The sequence below is a fragment of the Psammomys obesus genome, unplaced genomic scaffold (genome assembly GCF_907164565.1).
Source record: "Psammomys obesus unplaced genomic scaffold, mPsaObe1.curated_primary_1811, whole genome shotgun sequence".
Taxonomy (NCBI): Eukaryota; Metazoa; Chordata; class Mammalia; order Rodentia; family Muridae; genus Psammomys; species Psammomys obesus.
This window is the reverse complement of record NW_026596079.1, coordinates 12,531,284-12,552,122: the sequence shown is the minus strand read 5'-3', so window position 1 is coordinate 12,552,122 and position 20,839 is coordinate 12,531,284. Positions and strand designations below refer to the sequence as shown.

The 20,839-nt window shown below is 41.4% G+C and overlaps 1 protein-coding gene across 5 annotated transcripts in view; it reads right to left on the bottom strand.

The window, feature by feature from the left end:
* Asap1 (ArfGAP with SH3 domain, ankyrin repeat and PH domain 1) overlaps positions 1-20,839 on the bottom strand; it is a 315,053-nt gene that overhangs the window by 89,536 nt on the left and 204,678 nt on the right. For all 5 annotated transcript variants that reach the window (XM_055626359.1, XM_055626361.1, XM_055626360.1 and 2 more), the window contains 3 exons: positions 20,415-20,560; positions 1,277-1,351; positions 692-741 (listed from right to left, as the gene is read on the bottom strand). In XM_055626359.1, coding sequence (XP_055482334.1) covers positions 692-741; positions 1,277-1,351; positions 20,415-20,560 — 271 coding nt within the window. The remainder of the gene's footprint in view (positions 1-691; positions 742-1,276; positions 1,352-20,414; positions 20,561-20,839) is intronic.

The window sequence follows — 20,839 nt, the reverse complement described above, 5'->3', positions numbered from 1 at the left end:
GTGCCAAGTTATAGCACCCAGTCTCTGGGTCAGACAGATCCAGTGTGACTGCTAGCTTTCCAAAACCCCATAGGAATTCTAGACTTCAGTTTCCTGATAGAGAGACAGCGAGAGAGAGAGAGAGAGAGAGAGAGAGAGAGAGAGAGAGAGGTACACACTGAGTGGTGTCAGGGAGTCATGCATATAAAACACATTTTGGTGTAGATCCTGGCAGACAGAGGGGTATCACAAACACAAATTAGTTTTTGATTATTTCCCATGTGCTGTACTACACAGAAGTGCACGGGGTTTTCAGTTATGTGATACTGATGATAAAAGAACACTGCACATATGCATAGGTCTCCAACTTTACAGTTCATACCAGCCAAAAAAATAGTACCCATCATTCCAGACTGTTAGCACAGTATAACATTTCTTGGGTGTTTAGCTTTCTGAGGCACTGTCTTGCCATGTAGCCCAAGGCTGGCCTTGAATTCACTGGAGCCCAGGATTGCTTAGCCCCCGAGAGTACTGGGATAGTGTGTGTGCCACTTTTAGCTAGATCAGCACACCCATTTGTCAGCCCTTAAAAAGATGTACTAGATACTTCGCCAATATATTAGTTCACTGGGGCTCTGTCTTCTTCTCAACTTATGTCTGGAAATTCATGACAATAACAATAAAATAACAAACAAAACCAACCACTACTTACAACTTCGTCTCATAATCTTTCCAGGCTTTGTCAAATGGCTTCTTAAGATCCTTAGGAAAGAGAGAAAAACAAAACAAAACAAAACAAAACAAAACAAAACTGTTATTCATCTTTTCTCAAATAAACTAGCTGAACAAAACCATCTGAACAAGACCAATTTCCTTCACAGAGATCTGAAACCACTTGCACACAGTTTACAGGTAAGAACCCTGAGAGAGGTGGGGAGATTGAGCATTCCTGGTCCTATCAAAGAAGCAAAGACCCAGAGCTTCTGAGAGCCTCGTCCACAAAAATCACACTTGGAGGCCAGACTATAGCATAGCTTCTCTCCTACCCACTGAGGAGCTACCAATCTTTCTGAAAGTGCCTAATGTTGTTCCCAGTCCATACCATTACCTGAAGTGGCTCACTTTTTTTTTCGGATGACTGTTTTCCAAGAATATTTATTGTATGCTGAAAATGTTCAGAGATTTTCAAATACAAGTACTACTATGGTTGTAGAAGAGGAGGAAAAAAAAAAAAAACTCCAAAACCCCCAGTCCTTTCAACTGAAGACAGTGAAAATAACAATTTCTGACCACTTACTCCTTTGACCCCCTTCAGGTCTCCTTTTAACAATGAATCCAAGGTGAAGATCACATTGTGGCTCAGACCCTGGAGCTGAAAAATTAAAGGAAAGATGGGAGACAGTTAAAAAAAAGAATGTACAATAAACAGCAAAACTTGTTCCTCTTGGTTCACCCATGCAGGGCTCAGGGAAGAGCTGTATGTCTATTATACATCTACCGTACATGCCATCCTCTTGCTACTGTAGATCCCCACACTGCAGCTGTAGAAATGAGTGACTTGCCCAGAATCACAGCTGTACGCAGAGGGCTGCAGTGTGCCTCCAGAGTGATGCTCTGAAATATTGCTATAGCACGTACTCATGGGTACAAATGACTGCCACTCATTTCAGCACTTTCAGTGCAACTTCTACCAAAATTGCAACTCCTGGTTTGACCTTTCTTCAGCTGCCTGTCAAGACTATGGAGAGAAGTGTGTAAACGGCTTTTACTGTTTCTTTTTTGTGCTCTCATAGTATGCACTGTATCTGGGATTATATTTATCCTGCAGGAGATTAAGTGCTGACTGATGACAGGGACCTTGACTGTTCTGCTCACAGCTAGCTGCAACCTCAGCTATTTATTTATTTTTTTAAAAAATTATGTAGCCCAGGCTAGCCTTGAATTCACAATCTTTCTGCCTTGGACTATAGGCTCTTAGGCATGAGCCACAACACTCCGTTAAAACAAGTCTTTAAAGGTTTGGGGAACAGGGTTTTTTCCTTGTCCTATGGCAGTGGTCTATGCTTTAACACAGTACAGAGGAGTCTAGCAAAGTAAGAGGTTGAGCTGCTGCCCAGTTGGAGGGAAGCAGCAGAGGAGCCAATGGATGGTTTAAAATACAGTCAACAAGACCCTCATTAATCCCCAGGGAGACCTGAGCTTGTAGAGCTCTGCTGAGCCAAAGCGTAGACAGATTTTGGATAATCTCCTTTAAGGAAGTTTTTGTCCCGTATGTCCGCTTGTCAGCTTGTCCACCTACCCATCCACTCTTCACTGCGTGATTGGCCACACATTCTGCAGACAGACAGATGACCAGCCCATTATTCTTGTCTCAAGCAGGTTTCTTCCTATACTGGCAACAGACACACAGCAAGGCTAAGAGAGGATATGACATGAGGCCATCCAATGCTGCCCAATGGCGTGGTACTGACAGGAGTGGAGGGACTGTGTCCTACTGCCAGCAGCTAAAGATGGAGTGGACCAACACATGTTTAGTGCCAGTTTACAAACACCTGGTGAGTGCTGAAAACACAATTATTTTTAAAATGTCAGCTAGGAATCAGGCAATGAGGGGGCAGAAGTCAGAGACAAGAAAGCCTGTCCTTTGGCTTCTGCTTTCTCCCAGTGCTTCCCTGTTGTTCACACCTTGGTTTTCCCAGCAGCTCTGCCATAGATAGCCTCTTTGCTAAAATTCCATGGCTTTTACATCCAAGGAAGGTTTTCCAGTATATACCACCAGAGGGCGAATGATTCCTGCCAAGGCAATTCTGTCTGTGTGACATACATACAATTCAGCTTAGCAAGCAGGCCAGATTGTCACATTCTGAATGTCTACGAGAATGAGAATCCACAATAATGGTTTTGGAAAGTACAGCAAAAAGAACACTTAGGATCAATCAATCAATCACCCACTCAATCAATCTTGACATCCCACACTTTCCCCTCCCTCCTCTCATCCCAGTCCCTCCTACCCAACCACCCCCTTCACTCCTCTTCTCTTCAGGAAAGGGCAGGCCTTACATGAGTATCAACCAGTCCTGACATATCAAGTTGCAATAGGAATAGTTGGCATCCTCTCTATTAAGCCTCCTCTTAGACTTTATAATTTTTGCCCTCAAAAAACAAAAAAGGTTGAAAACCACTGGCCCTGGCCATGACAAAGAGAAAATGAAGATTCCTAAGACTCAGCCCCTTGCCCTAGACAGGAAACTGGAGAAACCCTTTGCTCTGTGCTCTCAGGTTTTATTCTGAGAGTTCAAGTCCCCAAGGATCCATTGTCTCAAAGCTTTTATGAGATACTGTAGATGATGGGGTGAGGCTGGGGCCAAGTTAATTCTTTGCTAATCAAGCCAGCATCAACCCTTCTGCTTGTGACCATTCTGGCACCAACTTTACTCAAATTTACCATCCCCCACAACTTGTGTGGATGTTCACTTCATTTACCATCTGTCTCCCCAGTGTACTCAAAAGCTCCTTGACGGTGGGTCTGTGTGCTGAAGTGTTGCTCCCAAGACTTGCAGAAGGTATGAAATACAGCCCTTTGTGTACAAGGTTTTCTTCCTACAGGGCTGTTCACACTGACAGAAACAAAGCGCCCAACAATGAGTGCTGGCTCAGGAAATTACAGCATGCATGAGAATTTTCTTTATTTATGTGATACACAGGGGAATACAAAGTACAAAGATTTACTTTGAAAATGGGGAAAAGGTTGTATTATATTATTTCTAAAGAGACACAATAATCTGCTGGTATCAGTGCTCTGAACGACACTGGGTCGGAGGGGATGAAGGATGAAAGAAGTTTTTTTTCATTATTATTATTATTATTATTATTATTTAAAGGGCTGGAGAGAGTTCTGTTGGTAAATGCTGAGCTGGCAGGTATAAGGTCCTGAGTTAGATGCCAGAACCTATGTTAAAGAAGTGCAGATCTAGCTGATGGCACACACTTGTAACCCTAGCACTGGGGAATAGAAGACAGGAAACTCCCTGGAGCTCTATGAGCATCAGCTGAGCCTACATGGCGAGCCCTCTCCTAAAGAGATAGTTCCAGCCTCACAAACAAGACACACAACATTTGACGAACAACAGCTGAGGCTGGTGCACGCCGGCACGCACATGCAAACAGGCACACGCATTCACATACACATTCACACACCTTTAAAAGTGGCACACTGCTTGCTAAAAACAACACAGCCTCTAAAACAGAAAAACACTGATTAAAAGCCCATTTCAAAGTTCAGTCCTAAATTGTTTGTCAGTGGTTCAAATCCTTTGTGAATGAAGCCAGAATGAAAGCCTGATGCTTCCCTGACATGAAGGCTGTGTTACAAAACAACACGGGAATTTTGAAATCTGTGGTTAGTGTGAAAGGTGAAGCTCTTCTGAAGAATGAGTCTCTCCAAAATCTATGCACTAACCACACTGAGTAACCAATGTCATCATTGTGGTTAAGTGCTGGGTTGAGATGCTGCATTGATGGAAATCCCCAAGAGTTAAGAATTTCAGTGTGGTCATCTACACATATATTCTCGGGGAATAATCAGAAATCTGGATTTTCCCCGGTGGTTAAGTTTAGGAAAAAGCCACAGGGAAAAAAATATTAAAATTTACCAACTCTATCCAGCTCAATTCCCAGGAAAAAAGTTCCTTCCCTTAGTGATAAGTGACTGGGAGCCACCTGAAAGGGAACAGGAAGACGGTAGAGAAGAACTCAGAAACACACACTGAAACACAGACCGCTTCTCTCTCGGGAATCTCAAAGAAGAGAACATCTGGTCCCCCGGATACTTTAGCGTGTTGCTCTGTGACAGGTGAAGTACGTGATTCCAGTCTTAGGAGTTTGGAGTCTTCCAGTATTTTTGTTTTCTTACCGTTTCAGAAATCTTGACAACCCAAGCAACTTCTGGCAAATTGTGAAGTGGCCCCATGGGCAACTTTAGTGCCGTCAATACAGACTCACAGGACTATGGGAGAACAGATTTCCTGTTGTCACTGTCATTAGACTTTAACAGATGTTTTATGGACGACTTAAAAATATACCATGGATCATTCTGATGGCACTTTACTAAAATTCTATTGATTATTCTGCATCAGTTTTCCCAGCTTTCACGCCATTTCCCTTTCTATAACAATCAAATCCAATTAGTTTAAGTGCTATCAAGTGATTCAAGTCCACAAGAAGCAGAACACTTCCTGTTTTAAAACTTCTGCTCTGACGCAGAAGGCTTGCCCGTTAGAGGTCAGTGTGAGCAAGACCCAGTCTCAAACATACACAACCCCCCCAGAAAAACCAAAACTATTTATATTTACATCTTATTAAGAAAGTGATACAGTAAATAGCATTTTAGGAATGATACTGGCTTACAGTAAATATATTGGAGTTCCTAATAAATGACTATTCCTTACTAATGGGTAGTCCTCTGCCAGTCCACACATCAAGCTCAACCTTTGAAAGAAGTTAGACAAGTCTATCCTTTCATTATGTGAAGGGGATTTCTTAAACGTAATTATTACAGGCTTCTACAAAAAAAAAAAAATAACCACCTATTCTTCACAAACTGCTCTGATGCTAACAGACATTATACAAATGAGCCATCACAATCCCACCTGAAGATGACATGAAAATAGCCCATCCTCTGTGCACAAGCACATATATTGTTTTGACTTTTTAGCCCCTCATAAAGATCTCCATGAAAGACAGCATCTTGCTTGTCTGTCTATTGATGCATTACTTAAACCCCACCCTCTCAGAGGGTAGTCTTCTGAGGGAGAAAGGGCCCTTGGGATGACCACAGCAAGCATATGGGAGTAGCACAGGCCACACCGTCCAACTTAAGCCCTCTGTTGGATTCACAACTAAGCCCTGGGAACTGTGGGGTGTTGCCAACTGGAGAAGGCCAGCAGTGTCTCCTTTTCTTGCCTTGGATCAGAAAGAAACCCAGCTCTACAAATGGGCTCTCCTACATGCACATGAGGCTGTGTTAATTAATGAGGACATGATTTGCCTGATTTGTCATCTCTAGCTAATTCTGACAGGCTCTCTCTACTACCCTCCTGATTCCCTCTCCTTCTCTACAGAAAGAAACAATTTCTCTCAAAGCAAAGCCAATACAAATCTGCTGACTTGCTCAACACTTTGGAAAATCCAATTAAAATAATGAGCCAGCTCCCGCAGTTAAATAGGCAATTCCCTGGTATAAATTAGGTTTTCTGTCTACGGTGTTAACTCCTTCACACCCTAGGCAGTCACCAAATATCTTAAAGCTATTTGAAATGGGTGCCTGGAGATCATCATACTAAGTGAAATAAGCACTGGAAAATAAGCACTGGAAAGAAAAATTCTGTTTTCTTTCACACCTACCTACTCCCCCCATAGTACTTCCAAGTATCTTTCTACTTTCAGTAAGGGAGGGGGGCTGAGGGAAGAGAGAAATAGCTTTTTTTATATAATTTTTTAATATTAATTACAGTTTATTTACTTTGTGTCCAGCTGTAGGCCCCTCCTTCATTCCCTCCCTCCCAACCCCACCCTCTCTCCTTCATCTCCTCCTTGCCCCTCTCTAAGTCCACTTATAGGTGAGGTTCTCCTCCCCTTTCATCTGACCCTAGCCTATCAGGTCTCACCAGGACTGGCTGAAATGTCCTCCTCTGTGGCCTAGCTAGGCTATTCCTCCCACAGGGGGCTGGGGAGGTCAAAGAGCTAGCCACAGGGTTCATGCCAGAGACAGTCCCTGTTCCCCTTACTAGGGAAGCCACTTGGATACTGAGCTGCCATGGGCTACTTCTGAGCAGGGGTTCTAGGTTAGATCCATGCATGGCCCCTGGTTGGAGAATCAGTGTCAGACAAGCCCCTGTGCCCAGATATAGCTGGTTCTTGTGGAGCTCCTGCTCTCTCCAGGTCTTACTAACTCTCTCTTCTTTCATATGATTCCCTGCACTCTGCCCAAAGTTTGGTTTTGAGTCTCAGCAACTGCTTTGATACACTGCTATGTAGAGTCTTTCAGAGGCCCTCTATGGTAGGCTCCTATCCTGTTTCTCGTTTTCTCCTGCTTCCAATATCCATCCCGTCCTATTTGTCTAAGTAAGGATTGATCTTCTTACCCTGGCTCCTCCTTCTTGTTTAGCTTCTTTAGGTGTACAGATTTTAGTATGTTTATGCTGCCTTATCTTATAGGTCTATTATCCACTTATAAGTGAGTATATACCATGTGTGTCTTTCTGCTTCTGGGATACCTCACTCAGGATGATCTTTTCTAGGTCCCACCATTTGCCTGCAAGACCTTTAAAAAGAGAGAAGACAATAGAGGGAAAGAGAATATATGTGACAGGGAGGCAGAAGAAGGGAGCACTTGGGGAGAGAAAGGGGACCACTGAAGAAGGGATACTGGACAGAGTGGTAGGGAGATGCAAAGAAAAACAAAACATATTGATAATACAATAATATCCAATATTCTAATATGCTGGCTAGTTTAAAAGAAAACACAATGAAAAAAAAAGTTTAAAGAGTCTAATCACTAGGCTGCTTTCTAGAGTACTATGACACAGAAAATGCAGACACATGTTGGCCATCACTGTTCTGAGTGACTGTTTAACTTCTCTGGTACCCCAGTATTCCTTTCAACTAGCCAGTGCCAGTGCATATGGTCTGGGAAAGGAAGGATAAGGAAGTGAGGGTACCAATGAGGCACCACTGTAATTCACTCATGTTACTAAAAGATTACTGATTACTCTACCCACTGTGACTGCTAATTCTGTCAACGACTGGGTTAGAAAACACATTGACTAGTGAGGCACATCTTTTCATGTTTCTATGAGGGAGTTTCCAGACACAAATGGGTCATGAGGGTCATGACTTATGAACAGATTAATCCCTTCACAGACACACAATATGATGGCATTACTGGGAGGTGGTGAAATATAAGTGATGGAGCCTAAAGGAGGAAGTAGGTCACTTGGGTACTGTATCTTGCCCTGGCCCTTTCCTGTATTCCCTTTTCTGCTTCCTGTCTAAAATACCTTCCTGCTAAGGATGACCTGGATTCTTGTGTATTTTCAACTCAGCAATGGTAAAATCAACAGATTTGTCTTCCAAGTTGGCTGCTTCAAAGGACTGCATCACAGAGATTTTACGTAGTATCTTGTTCAAACAGGAAACATGAAGCCATGAAACAGGTGTTGCTTTGAAGTCAGCAAATCATTTATGACATTATCTTAAATATAAAAAAATGTTTCAAAACTAAAATTATACAATATACATGCAAAGAACAGCTGTTAGCAGCTATTACTGACACATAAGATTAAGATTGCTCTTTAAACTTTTATTCCTTGCACAGGTAGTAAGGAGAAACAAGAAGTATTTGTTCATGGTTTGAGGGTACTCCTGCCTCCAGGAGGGATGCTATTTTATCTATCTTCGATTTGGAAGAGTTTTTCTCAGCTCCCAGGGTGCCCCGGGCTAACCTTATCACCTATGGCTCAGTGTGACCTTAGCACACTCCCATTTACCCTTTTAGAGGCCTCACTGGTGAGGTGCAAATGATAAAACGAAGTTCCTGTACCCTTGAGGAACTTAGGTGAGATGCACTCACTGAACTGAAATGTGAGTTAAATGCTAGGCAGGAGATGGGCTCAATTAAACAGAACTAGGTTTATTTCCCAATATATATATATTTTTTTAAACACACATTTGGAAGGCTAAACAGCAGCAGAAGAGACAAGGGTAAGGAGGGCATTAGGGCTCTAAAATACTGCTTGTAAGGCTTGTATCACATGCTCTCTATTGGCGTACCTCACAGTCTGGTTGCTCTCTTCCTTCTTCAAGGCCATCTCTCAAAATAACATTGTATCCCATTATACTATATTTCATCTAGGCAGCACAGCCTGAATGAAACTGCTGATTAAAATGACAGAGGGTACTGAGCTTAGCCTTTGTTATCTAAAGTTACTGTGGTCAAGAGAACTCTATAAAATGGGTCTTAGTCTCACTAGATTAATGAGGATACAAGCTCAGAGAGGTTAAGTAACTTAACCATGGCCAAAGCATGAATGAAACATATGGTCAGGTTATTAACGATGGTTTGCTTTACTCCAAAGGCCATTCTCATTTCCTCTGTCTTGCTATAACTGTTTCAAGTGACAATCAGGCCACACCACTTTCCTGTCTGAAACCCATTCCTGCTTCCTGCTAGCTAGAGTCAAGTCCAAACTCCCAAGTTTAGTCTGGCCCTGTCACCCCTTTCCCTTGTGGCTATACCCAGTCCAGCACCCGCTGCCCTGGCAGAAAAAGGCTCTTACAAGTTCCTGGGCAGCACATTAGGTAGAAGCATTAAACCTGGCCTGTACATAGGAACATTCTCAACACACGAGTAACCTGTTTAGGCTTTATGTGTGCTACCCACTCTTCTCCAGCCCCCTTTTTCTTTCACAAATCCCCATGCTTTAGCTTCCTGAGTAACTGAGATCACACATCTCCATCACCAGACAAATGTTTGATCTAAATTAACACAAGCTACCAATCAAATTGGTATATAAAAGCGAACAAAACAAAACAAAACAAAACAAAACACAGTACCACAGCGAATTTGAAGGAAAAGGTTGAAGCTTTCACAAGGCACTAGGAAATTCCAGATTTGGTGCAGGTGCCTGCCCAAGTGTGTCCTGGACCAGTATTATGAGTGCTACCTGGGAACACCTCAAAGATGAAATCCCAAACCCAATTAACAGAGCTTCTTGAGGATGGAGCCCAGTAGCCCAAGTCTTAGTAAGTTCTTGAAGTGAAAAGAAATAAAGCACGAGAACCACAGTCTTAGGACTGTCCACAGTAGAAAATCCAAATTCCTGTTGAGGGAATGCCTCCACCCAGGGCCCAGGGGCAACTGCCATGAAGAAGGAATGGAGGTCAAAGCCTGCTCTGGAATTCTGGAAAACCCAAGGTACACCACGTGCTGATGGCATCTGACAAGACTAAATTCAAGAGGGATTCCAATTTTCCTGGAAACATTACATAAAGAAAAGGGCAATGAGGGAATATAAGAAAATATGAAAATCCTTAACTTAAAACAATATAATTATATTTTGTTTAAGAACGATGTAAGTGAACAGTGGGTTAGATTTAATATCTCCTCCACAGAGGGAAAAACAAGGCACTGTTTCACTCTGCCTCTTATCCTACCAGAGGACAACCATACCAGAAGGAGGACAACTATACCAGAAGGGGAGAAGCAGAGATCCCTAACACTAAGACAAATGAGGAAACAAAAGGACACAACCTATATACTTGCATCTTGTCTTGGAAAAGTCATCTTGAGTCTTAGTAGTGTGCTTTGCATGATAATGAGTTCTTGACCAACTTGTAGACTTTAAATTTCATTTCCATGCATGTCATTTATAATTTGCCATGTGCAAATTACAACAAAACGGTTCTGTGACCTCAGGTTACATTTTCCTTGCCTTCTACGTATGTCTCTATCACATGTCCTATACATGCTGTTGACTCTAGAAGGACCTTAACAGAACTTAAGATATCTGTAACAATCTAAGCAATTGGCACACCTGAGCTTAGTGTGTCTCCTCGTAAGCATCATACCTTCATTCACCCGACTGAGAACAGAGCCAACTGCTGCTCTGGGCCTTCTGCTTGGTCTGAACCTGTATGTTCTACAACATTTCATTTGTTCTTCATGGAAATGTTTAGAATTCAACCTCCCAATCCTCCAAAGGATGATTGTGTGGTACATTCTTGGTGGATACAGCTCAAGGCCATGCATGCATGAGGAATCTTAGCTTATAAATCTATGATAGCAGCTATTTCCAAGAAACCAAATATACATCTCCCCTACTCATAGAAACTCTAAAGCAGGAGGCTTTGTAAAATTCTGCCCCTATGTCTACCTTTCTTTTTTTCTGTAAAATTAAGGAATTCTTTAAAATGAGCTATCAAAATGTTCTGTGTAAGCATTTTCAAGCAGAAGGGGACCAGGCATACCTACCACAGAGCCTGGCATATAGTAGGACCGTGGTGAATGTCGCTGAGTCAAGGAGTACTTTAGAAAGTCTGTATTTTTAGTGCTGACTTTAATTTACATTCTGATCTCGCTGTAATATACAATATAAACCACTGTTGAATGTTATTCAGTGCCTCCTTTAAGGCGAATAGTCTCTACCTGCTTAAAAAAAAAACATACTCTCATAAATACCTATTAAACTATTTGTAGCTCAGGCCAAGGGTCCCAATGGTGTGAAGACGTGACAACCCCTGCACTCTGGATGGGTGACTGAGAAAATGAGTGATCGGCCACTGCTGACCCAGCCTATGACCCAGCACAGTAGAGGACTGAACTTGGTCACAGCCATCTCTAAAGTTAGACTATTTCTGCCAACTTTCAGGCCTTTCTGCTGGCTCAACCTCCTGGCACACACAGTGGGAGCAATGAGTCAGTGGGCGTTCTACTCATTTCTACTGGCAGTGTGGTAAGATGCTACTGGAAGACTAGATGAGTAGGGCATTTCCTCATGTACAGTCAGTCAGAGCGATGGGCATGGTCTAAAACAAAAAGAGTGTAAGAAACAACTGGCTGCATAACACTCATGAATTATATATTAAATGTGATGAGAAATAAATTCCAGAAGGGGAGAAGCAGAATGGAATTAAGAATAGATATAATAAAATGCATCACCTGAGCTAACAAAATTTCTAAATTAGCATTTCTCAAGTGGTTCAATGGGAAGTTCATGTTTCTTACATAAAAAAGTTGGTGATCAAGTAAATTTGGAAGCATATAAATGGTTAAGATTCTTCACTCTCATGTGCCTAAGCTCTTAACATACAAACGTGTATTGCAAATATGTCAGAAACGTCAGTGCTTCTTAGAAAGAGCTCTCACAAAAGAATAAGGCATGCAGTTAAGTTTTCTATTTCACTCAGACATATATACTGGCCATGGCCACCCGGTAAAGTTAGGCAGGGTATGCACAGCCCAAAGCACTGACCCTGAACATGTAAGTGGAGCCTGAAACAGCAACACTCCTCTTGATCATCTGTGCCTGGTGCTGCTGACATCAGCTCACAGGAAGGGGCCCTGACTGTAATATTTCCCAGCAGTCAGGTGTGAAGTAGGTACCAGCCCTACCTGAGACAATGACTGTGGCAACACTCCCTTAGAGGAATCCAAAGTAAGGCTTAGTCTGAAGCAGTTTGGGAGAAAGTGAAAATCTAGGTAAGAGGTCAAAGGGTCAAAGGAGTGTCTGTAGGTCAGAGCTTCATAGCATTCTCTGAGCCAAGGGAAACATCTGCATTTTCTTTTTACAATGCACCTACAACATCTGGGCTATGAAAAAGAACTCTGAAGGCTTCTAGGATGAAGAACATGCAGACAGAATGTTAATTATCTTAGTGTCGGTCTTATCTTGTAACATCTGTGCTACTGCTTTAATTGTCTTTTAAATCAATGTAACTTTGAACTTAATGGTAAATCTATGCCGGTAAGAGCACAGCCACATATTTTCAGAGGCAGTGCAGTGTGCTGTAGAGGAGACACCAGGTTTGGAGAGCTCTTACAACTACTTAAGGTATTTTTCATTTTCTCTGCAGTTAACCAAGACTGATCCAGCAAGTCAGTGAGGCAGAGACAACAGAAGGCAATGTTCACCAAACACTCATTCTTTTCCTTGATTTTACAGTCCCCCCCAGAGCTAGGTAGAGCTAAGAACATCTGGAAAGTTATAAAAAAAAAGTCTTCATGAGCCTACCTGGTATCTCTTCTCCAGCCATACCAAACCCTGCTGGGGAGCTGCCATGTGCCTTACTCTCTGATTCGTTCTTATTACGTGAGCCAGACTCCTGAGGAGGAAACTAACTTTTACTACACTCACTCACTCACTCACTCACTGTTGTAGCCTATTCTCACTAACCTGTCCTAATGTAACACGTAGCATGCTAATGCCATAGTGTAGTACACTACAAATACAAGCCACTGGTATCTCCATTTGGATAAGCAAAAGTTAACCCATAAATATAATAGAAATGTACTGGCTTAAAGGCTCTGAGGATGAAACCAGATTATTTAATCAATTATTTAGTTAAATTACAGGCAACCCCTCCTTATATTGCCCAGAGTGTGTAGTACAGAATAGTTGAGATTACAGACAAAGGAAAAAAAAAAAAAAAGACACACCAATAAGAAAATGCCACTATGCCATTTTCAATGTGGTTCTGTAAAAATCTCTATAAAGTGCCTGGGTTCTCTCCCTCTTCTGCCTTCCTCTCATATGGACCCACAACTTTAAAGCATGCTCTCCTAGTTCCAAATGCTACTCTGTGAGTGTATCTCAAGTTGAGGATCAGTTCACAGTCACAGTATATACACACTCTTGTTAAAATTTGCATTTTTACTGGACGAAAATTCAGTCCTTCTTAAAAACCACTACTTGAATGTCTATTTAAAATATTTTTAATGTACAATAGCACTCACTAAGTTAAAATTCAGCCTGGATTACACATGACTTCTGTACACAGCATATATTTATTATATGGCAACTGTATACTGATGAGAGAAAATTCCAACTCATTAGTTAAGGTCTGACCATTAAGCAGCCCATGAAAACGACTATCCAACTTTATTTTTATGTCATAGACAAGCTTCTAAAACAACACAAGAAGAAACCCTGAAAGCTTCTGAAATAAATACATGATAGACATATTTTTAGCACCCATCCCCAGCATGACAGACTGCATTTTACTAGTAAGCTCTGACTTAGAGTGGAATTCATCACAGTCTTTGATTTACTTCATTTCACATGAGCTTTAAATGTCTCACTGCAAAGGGACCACATTTGGAGGCATTATAGTATACATGGCACCTACACTATTACCTACATAAAATACAAACACCGAATCCTAAGATTATCTAAGGATTTTAGATACAACAGAAGATACATATAATATACACTTTGATATGTAAGCTATAAGTATCTGGTCTAAATATATAAAAGGAATATTACATTAAAATGTCAGACACTAAAATTGTGTAATCTTTATTTTTAAAATTTTTCCATATTCCTGTTTTATTATAGCAAACATATGTAACTTTCATAATAATAATAACAAAGCAAAACACCCCAGATCCTTTCTCTCTTGCTCATCTGCCCCCACCCATGTGAACAACGTCATTTAACATAATTTCCCACAACACTAACTGGTTATGAGTCACATGAGGGCATGAGCGGAAATGTAGTACAAACACTGAAACCTTCCAGTTATGGCTTTTCATTCTGTGAAACAATGAACCTTATGTGGGGAGCCAAAACCAACAGATAAATCCACAACACAACTTCTTCACCTAATGTTCACAGAACACCGCCAGAGAGGGGTTGGAAGACTGTCAGAGCTGGAGGACAAGGACATCTGTCCTGAGACTGTGTCTCCTAGAAATGGCAGGAAAGCTTCACTTCATAACGTGGCTACCTAAACAAGACCCAAACTTGTTATAATACCAGTACACAAGCTAACACGGAAGGAGAAACCTCAAGGGCCTCCAATTCTAGGCAAAGAACTAGAAGCAACTATGGGATGCTGAAAGCGGAAAATAGTCTCCCTAGGAATAAGCTCCTAGTTGGTTATCCAATATCAAGCAAGGGCAGGACACAGCAATAACAGTGAAACAGGGGCCATGAGTTTGAGAGGGAACAAGGGGTACAGGACTTGAGAGGGGTTGAAGGGAGAAAAAGGAAGGAGAAAAATGACATAATTATATTTTAATTTTAATTAAAAAAAAAAAAGATGAGATCTTCAAAGATGCATGAGAGTTCAGGGCACCAGAATTACCACTGGGCATATAACTATCATAGCTTCTACCCTTTTTTAACATTTCAAAGAAATCTCAAAAATAATGTGATTAAAAGTCTAGATACGACATGTGTACTTTCAATTGGAGGAAAAGAAACTTAAAAACAAAACAACAACAACAAAAACCCAAAATGCTATTCCTTAACCCAAACCACCACATTCTGCAGTCAGAAACTGTAAACAGGAAGTGCTCTGCCCCCGCAACAGAACTTTCTGCTCTGTTCCAGCAGCTCTGCAGCAGTGACTACCCTCAACTGCTGCGGGACAAGCTGTCAGGCTGTGCAAAGGCTACAGCAGAGAAGGGTCCTGCCTGCTTAGAGCCCCTCTGCGCACAGCTCACTATTGTTAAGTACGGTTTCCATACAGCCTGTAAATCCACTGCAGCACTGACTCTCTTCCCCAGTGCAACTTTGAAGTTTGGGAACTTTAAATGTAGGCACTGCTCTCTGTTGATACTTCATTTCCTTTGCCAGGATCACATGACCAGCCAGCACTGTCCAGCAACCATTTTATTGCCTTGTTTTCAATGGTTAAAAATATGAACTTAATCCTGGTACTGTATATTTAATCAAATGAACAACAAAACCACAGCAGCTACATTCAACAGCGGTCTACTTTTATCTACCTACTGCAAGAAATCCTTCTCATCAACACACTGAGTGTTAAAGGGGCAGAGTAGAAGGGATGGAAGGTACCCACAGGATCAAAGAAGAAGCGCACGCTACATAGATGCTTTACACAACCTCTGAAAATGCTGCCACAGCACAAACTTCCAGAAGGAGGCTCAGGTATGTATTTTCTCACTGTTGCATCCCTCCTGATTAGTCAGAGTATTTGCAGTGAACCTCAACAAATACGCACTGTGAGTGACAGGGCAAGGAAGATCATCAATCTCGTTTTATAAAAGTGAAGAAAAAGACTTGGGCATCCTCCCAGGCCACATAGGGAAGCAGCTCTTCTAAGCTTTTCTTTCCTAGCCCTCTTCCGTTCAAGCTTCAGCTTACGTACTGTCACAAATGTGTTAAAGATAACAACATAATCAATCATGTCTGTGTTTCTTTAGTTCCTCACCACTAAGAGGCAGCATTTCCTAGACATAAGAAACATAACGAACCAACTTCTGGAAACACGGAGGAAATCTCTCCATCTTCTTGGGATCACAACCACATAAATGTTAGAGACAGAAATTCACCAGGAGGGAAAAATTGGCCCACAAATCCTAGGGAAGTATAAAGGAAGCAGGCTGAAGACTACATGACAGACACCTTGGGGCACAATGGAGGCCAGTGGACTTTGGTTCTGTACATTTCTTTTACAATGAAATTTTTACATAGTGATGTTTCATTAAACAAACATTTCTTCTTCTTCCTCTCAGACTACAATTTGATGCTTAGGAGGGACGTAGCAGTGAGAAAAATCCATACCCAAGCCTCCCTCTGGAAGTTTGTGCTGTGGCAACATTTTCAGAGGTTGTGTAAAGCACCTATGTAGCATGTAGTTCTTCTTTGATCCTGTGGGTACCTTCCATCCCTCCTACTCTGCCCTTTTAACATTCACTGTATAAGTGAGAAGGACTTCTTTCACAGTGTACTTCTTATAAATGTTGAAAAAGTTAACTCATAAAAATTTGAAAACACAGTATAAGAGGGTCCTATTTAACTCTTCAACCAGCTTCCCCAGCAACAACAGCTTACATATTATTTTATTAAAATCTAGAAACTGACAGCAATATGACAGGTGACTAGACAACAGACCTTACTTGAATCCCACCAGTTCTTGCATATGCTTTTCTGTTTCTTAAACAACAACTCTATCCTTGTACATAGTTCTAAGGAAGGTGTGATTATTAGTCTATGTAAAAAGCCCAGAGCTTGTCTTGGGACCACAGAAAAGATGCCTCACTTCCCTGTGTTCAGTTAGCAAGGCACTTAGAGATAGCAACAACTGTTGCTCCAATGAACCTACAGCTAGCAGACCTAGGACCTGCCCACCTGATGTTGGTTTTCTAAGATTTGGGGGTCATGTGGCTTCCAACAAGATTCCAAAGGAAAGGCTGGACCCAAGCGGTACTGCATCTCACAGCTCTGCAAACAGCATCTGACAGGGAAATGAATGCACAGTGAAGCTGGGGAATAAAGCCAAAGCCACTGTCAAATCCAAGGGAGACAGAGGTGCCAATGCAGTGTCACACTTGTCAGGAAAAGCTACAGTTACATGCACAACCAGCCCAAGAAGAGTGACCACATGGACTGCACCAACCTTATTTCATGACCACTCACACCAGGAATTCCACCACCATCTTCAAATCATGATGGCATTTTTGTTTATTTGTTTCTTGAGATAGGTTTCTCTGTATAGCCTTGGCTGTCCTGGACTCACTTTGTAGACCACATTGGCTTGAACTCACAGAGATCCAGCTACCTCTGCCTCCCTGAGTGCTGGGATTACAGGCATGTGCCACCACACCCAGCTTATTTTATTAATGAAATAAAGTAGGTCTTACAGCAATTTCTTTCAAAATCTTTATTATTCTATGAAGGTGAAAAGATATGGCAAAGAACCAAAAATAAAGCAAAACAAAACAAAACAAAACAAAACAAAACAAAACAAAAAAACCAAACCAAACCAAACAACAACCACAAAAAACCTGGACTGAATTATATCTAATGAAATAGCTAGACCAGCACTTTTAACTTGAGAAAGAAAATACACAATGGCAGAGGCAATGCACAGTGAGTGGTAGAGACAACTTAGTCAGCCCACTGGTGGGCTCTGGCTGCTCTCTAGCAGTGTGAACCAACAACATACATCATCACAGTGGGACCTGATAGCCTCAGGGAGACCACCTAATACAAGACATCTAGGTATTATGGTTAGAGAGTCACATATCACTGTAATAGTTCCTTTTCTTGTCACTGAGATGGAATACTTGTCAGAGTGTACTTAAGGCAGGAGAGGTTCAGTTCGGGTTGGGAGGGTACAGTCCATCATTTTGAGGAGAGCATGGTGGAGGTCACTGAGGTGGAACTTAGAGTTGGGACACATCATATCTTGGCGGATCAGAAAGTAGGTGGCTTAGACCGAGCTGTAACCCTTAAGCCTTACCCTTATGCCAGATGGACTTCGTGTCTAAAAGGTTCCACAAACTTTTCCTGGAACATGCCACCAGGTAGGACCATGAGCTGGGACCATTTTACATTCAAACAGTAACAAGCACTCAGCATACACTTCCAGGTTCGAAGGTCTTCAGTAAACATCAGTTTATATGGACATACACGAATACATTAAATAAACACATATTTGCTTGACTGGCTTTTACATACACAGTTGAGCATCAGCCTGCAATGTAGTCAAATATATATGACGCTGGTGTGGGAACCATGGGGGTGGTGAGTCTTGGCTAATGTTAAAGCACATTTATTTTCTGGAAAGTGAGATGTTCAAGTGACAAGATGTACACCTGGGGAAAAAAGCATCCTAGGTTCTCTGCCAGTTACTAGCAAAGTGAAAGTGAGTCTTACTTCACTTTCTGTCCTACTGTTGGCCCTCAGCTTTCATAGTTACTAGTCTATAGTAAGCTACAGCAAGTGGCAAGTAATACCCACAGGGAAAAAGACATGAGATTCAAATAGTCTAAGAGTTAAAGAAACATCATGGGCTTGTTAAATCAAAATGTATAGGATCATTATGTTTTTCAAGCTTTTGACAAGAAAAAGTAATTTTATATCCAACATTTTTTTTCAAATTACATTAATATTTATGACTTATTCAATGGCATAAGCCACCAATTAAAATTAAACTGTCAGGAATATGTAGGTTTTTAATACAAGAAAAAATATTGACAGTTAAAAGACTGCAGAAAGGCTTTCAAAGAGGTAGTATTCTTCTACTGTAAGCTGTCTGTATCACATGGATTTATGACAGGATTACCAGCCAAGACCACAGAGGCCCACTGATATATAACCCACCCAAAGGGAGGGCATTTGAGCTTAGGCTCCAGATCCTTAGAGGCTGCAGAAGTGCAATGCTGGGGAGGTAGGAGAGCATGGAATGCCTCTTCTCCAGGACAGCAACTGAGGAAAATACAGCCATAAAGCATCTTGCTGTGGTAGGTCCCCTACCTCTTAGGACTTAGATGATAGCTGATTAAATCAAATCAAGGGCAAATGTGACAGTTCTGAGAGAAATATTTTCACCAAACCAATCACACAAACGGTCAGGCCCAATGATGTGAACGCACTTAAGATATGGTGATACACAGAGACAGTGCTGGCAAACACTGTGCCTTCATTAGTCAGTATCTTTAAAGACCTTATGTTTCAGGATTCTTCCTGCCATCTAACTTTCCTTAAATACCAAAACCCTTTTCTTGAAGGTATACAGGGGCAGGTAGCTAAAAGGATATGTAAAATTAAGGAAGGCTCATTATCACAAGAACCAAGACACAAGGGTATCTTTTGAGATACAATATGTATTTCCAATGCATGTTCAGCACTGAAAGCATTGTCATTTATAACCAGTTTACAAAAAAGAATAAAAGAAAAGTTCCACACCCAGGGCCTGCACAGGTCTAACCGGGCAGTGTCCTAGAGTTGAAAGGAGAGGTAGACACATGTCCCATCCCTAACCTAGAAGCTATCTCTAATTGATAACCACCTTCAAATGAAAATTTAGTTTTCTCCAGGGGAGTCTCACTGGGGGAAACAAACTACTCTTGAGGGTAGGCTGAATGCCCAGCAGTAGATGGCAACAGAAGGTGAACTCAATGGCACTTTTTTTTTTGGAGGTTCCTTGTCTCATAATGTCATACCAAACTTCTCCTTTTTTTACCAAAAAAAAAATTATCTAATTTTATATATTATATACGTAAGTACACATTTATATATATGCTTTTACTTCATATATTTTCTTCTCTCCTTTTACCAGACTTTGTGTAGGGCCTTTGTGTAAGCATCATGGCTTCCAGTTTAACGTTTTTATGGGATTCCTGAGTGTGCAAATGAGTATGTCCCTGTGTCTATATCCGTTTCTTGAGCCTTTTATTGGGCTCTTTTCCTTCTGTTTGTTTTGTCCTACTGCAATGACACGTTAGTTGTTGCTTTATCTTATTTTATTATCATCGCTGAGAAGCCAGAGAGACAGAAAGGGAGTGGGTCCACATGGGAGAGGAGGTAGGAAGGAACTGGGAGGAGTGCAGGGAGGGGAAACCATAATTAGTATATGTTTTATGAGGGGGAAAATCTATTTTCAATAAGGGGGGGGACGACAAACAAAAGCTGCTAACACTTATCTTAAAATAGCAGTGACAGAACGTAGAAGACAGGTTGTTTCTCTCCTTTCAAAACAGCCACCATGCTGTAGGCTGGGCTAAAGACACAAGGCTAGATTATTTCACCCTGAGATTTGTAAAAACACCAAGCTCTACTGGGCTGCATAGCCTGTTATTTCACTTTTCATTCCCAGGACTGAGGGTTGCGGCGAGGAGCAGTGGATTATTCTGTGTATGCCTGGTGAGGCCAGAGCTCTGCTTCAGTATGTATGGCAGGACTCACCAGATTTTTCAGCAGCGTGGACAGTTCCTTTGTAAGTGTAGAAAACTTGACAAAAGCAGTGCCAAGGTCAGGGTTGTCTCTACTTAAAAAATTACTTCCAAACTTATCGAGAACTTGTGCATAGTTTTCTTCATTTTGTACATGATCTAAAAAGAAAGCAAAGAAGGGATATGAGTGGTTATTTGTCGCAATGAAGAGTTGTTTTCTTTCTTTTTTTTTTTTTTTTTGAATGTGGATCACTGGAACCTCTTAAAAGGAAAGCAGGAAAAAAAGAAGAAAAAAAAAGAAAGAGAGAGAGAAAGAGGGAAAGAGGAAGAGAAAGACAGTGAGAGAGAGAAAGAGAGAACGAAAGAGAAAGAAAGAAAGAAAGAAAGAAAGAAAGAAAGAAAGAAAGAAAGAAAGAAAGAAAGAAAGAAAGAAAGAAA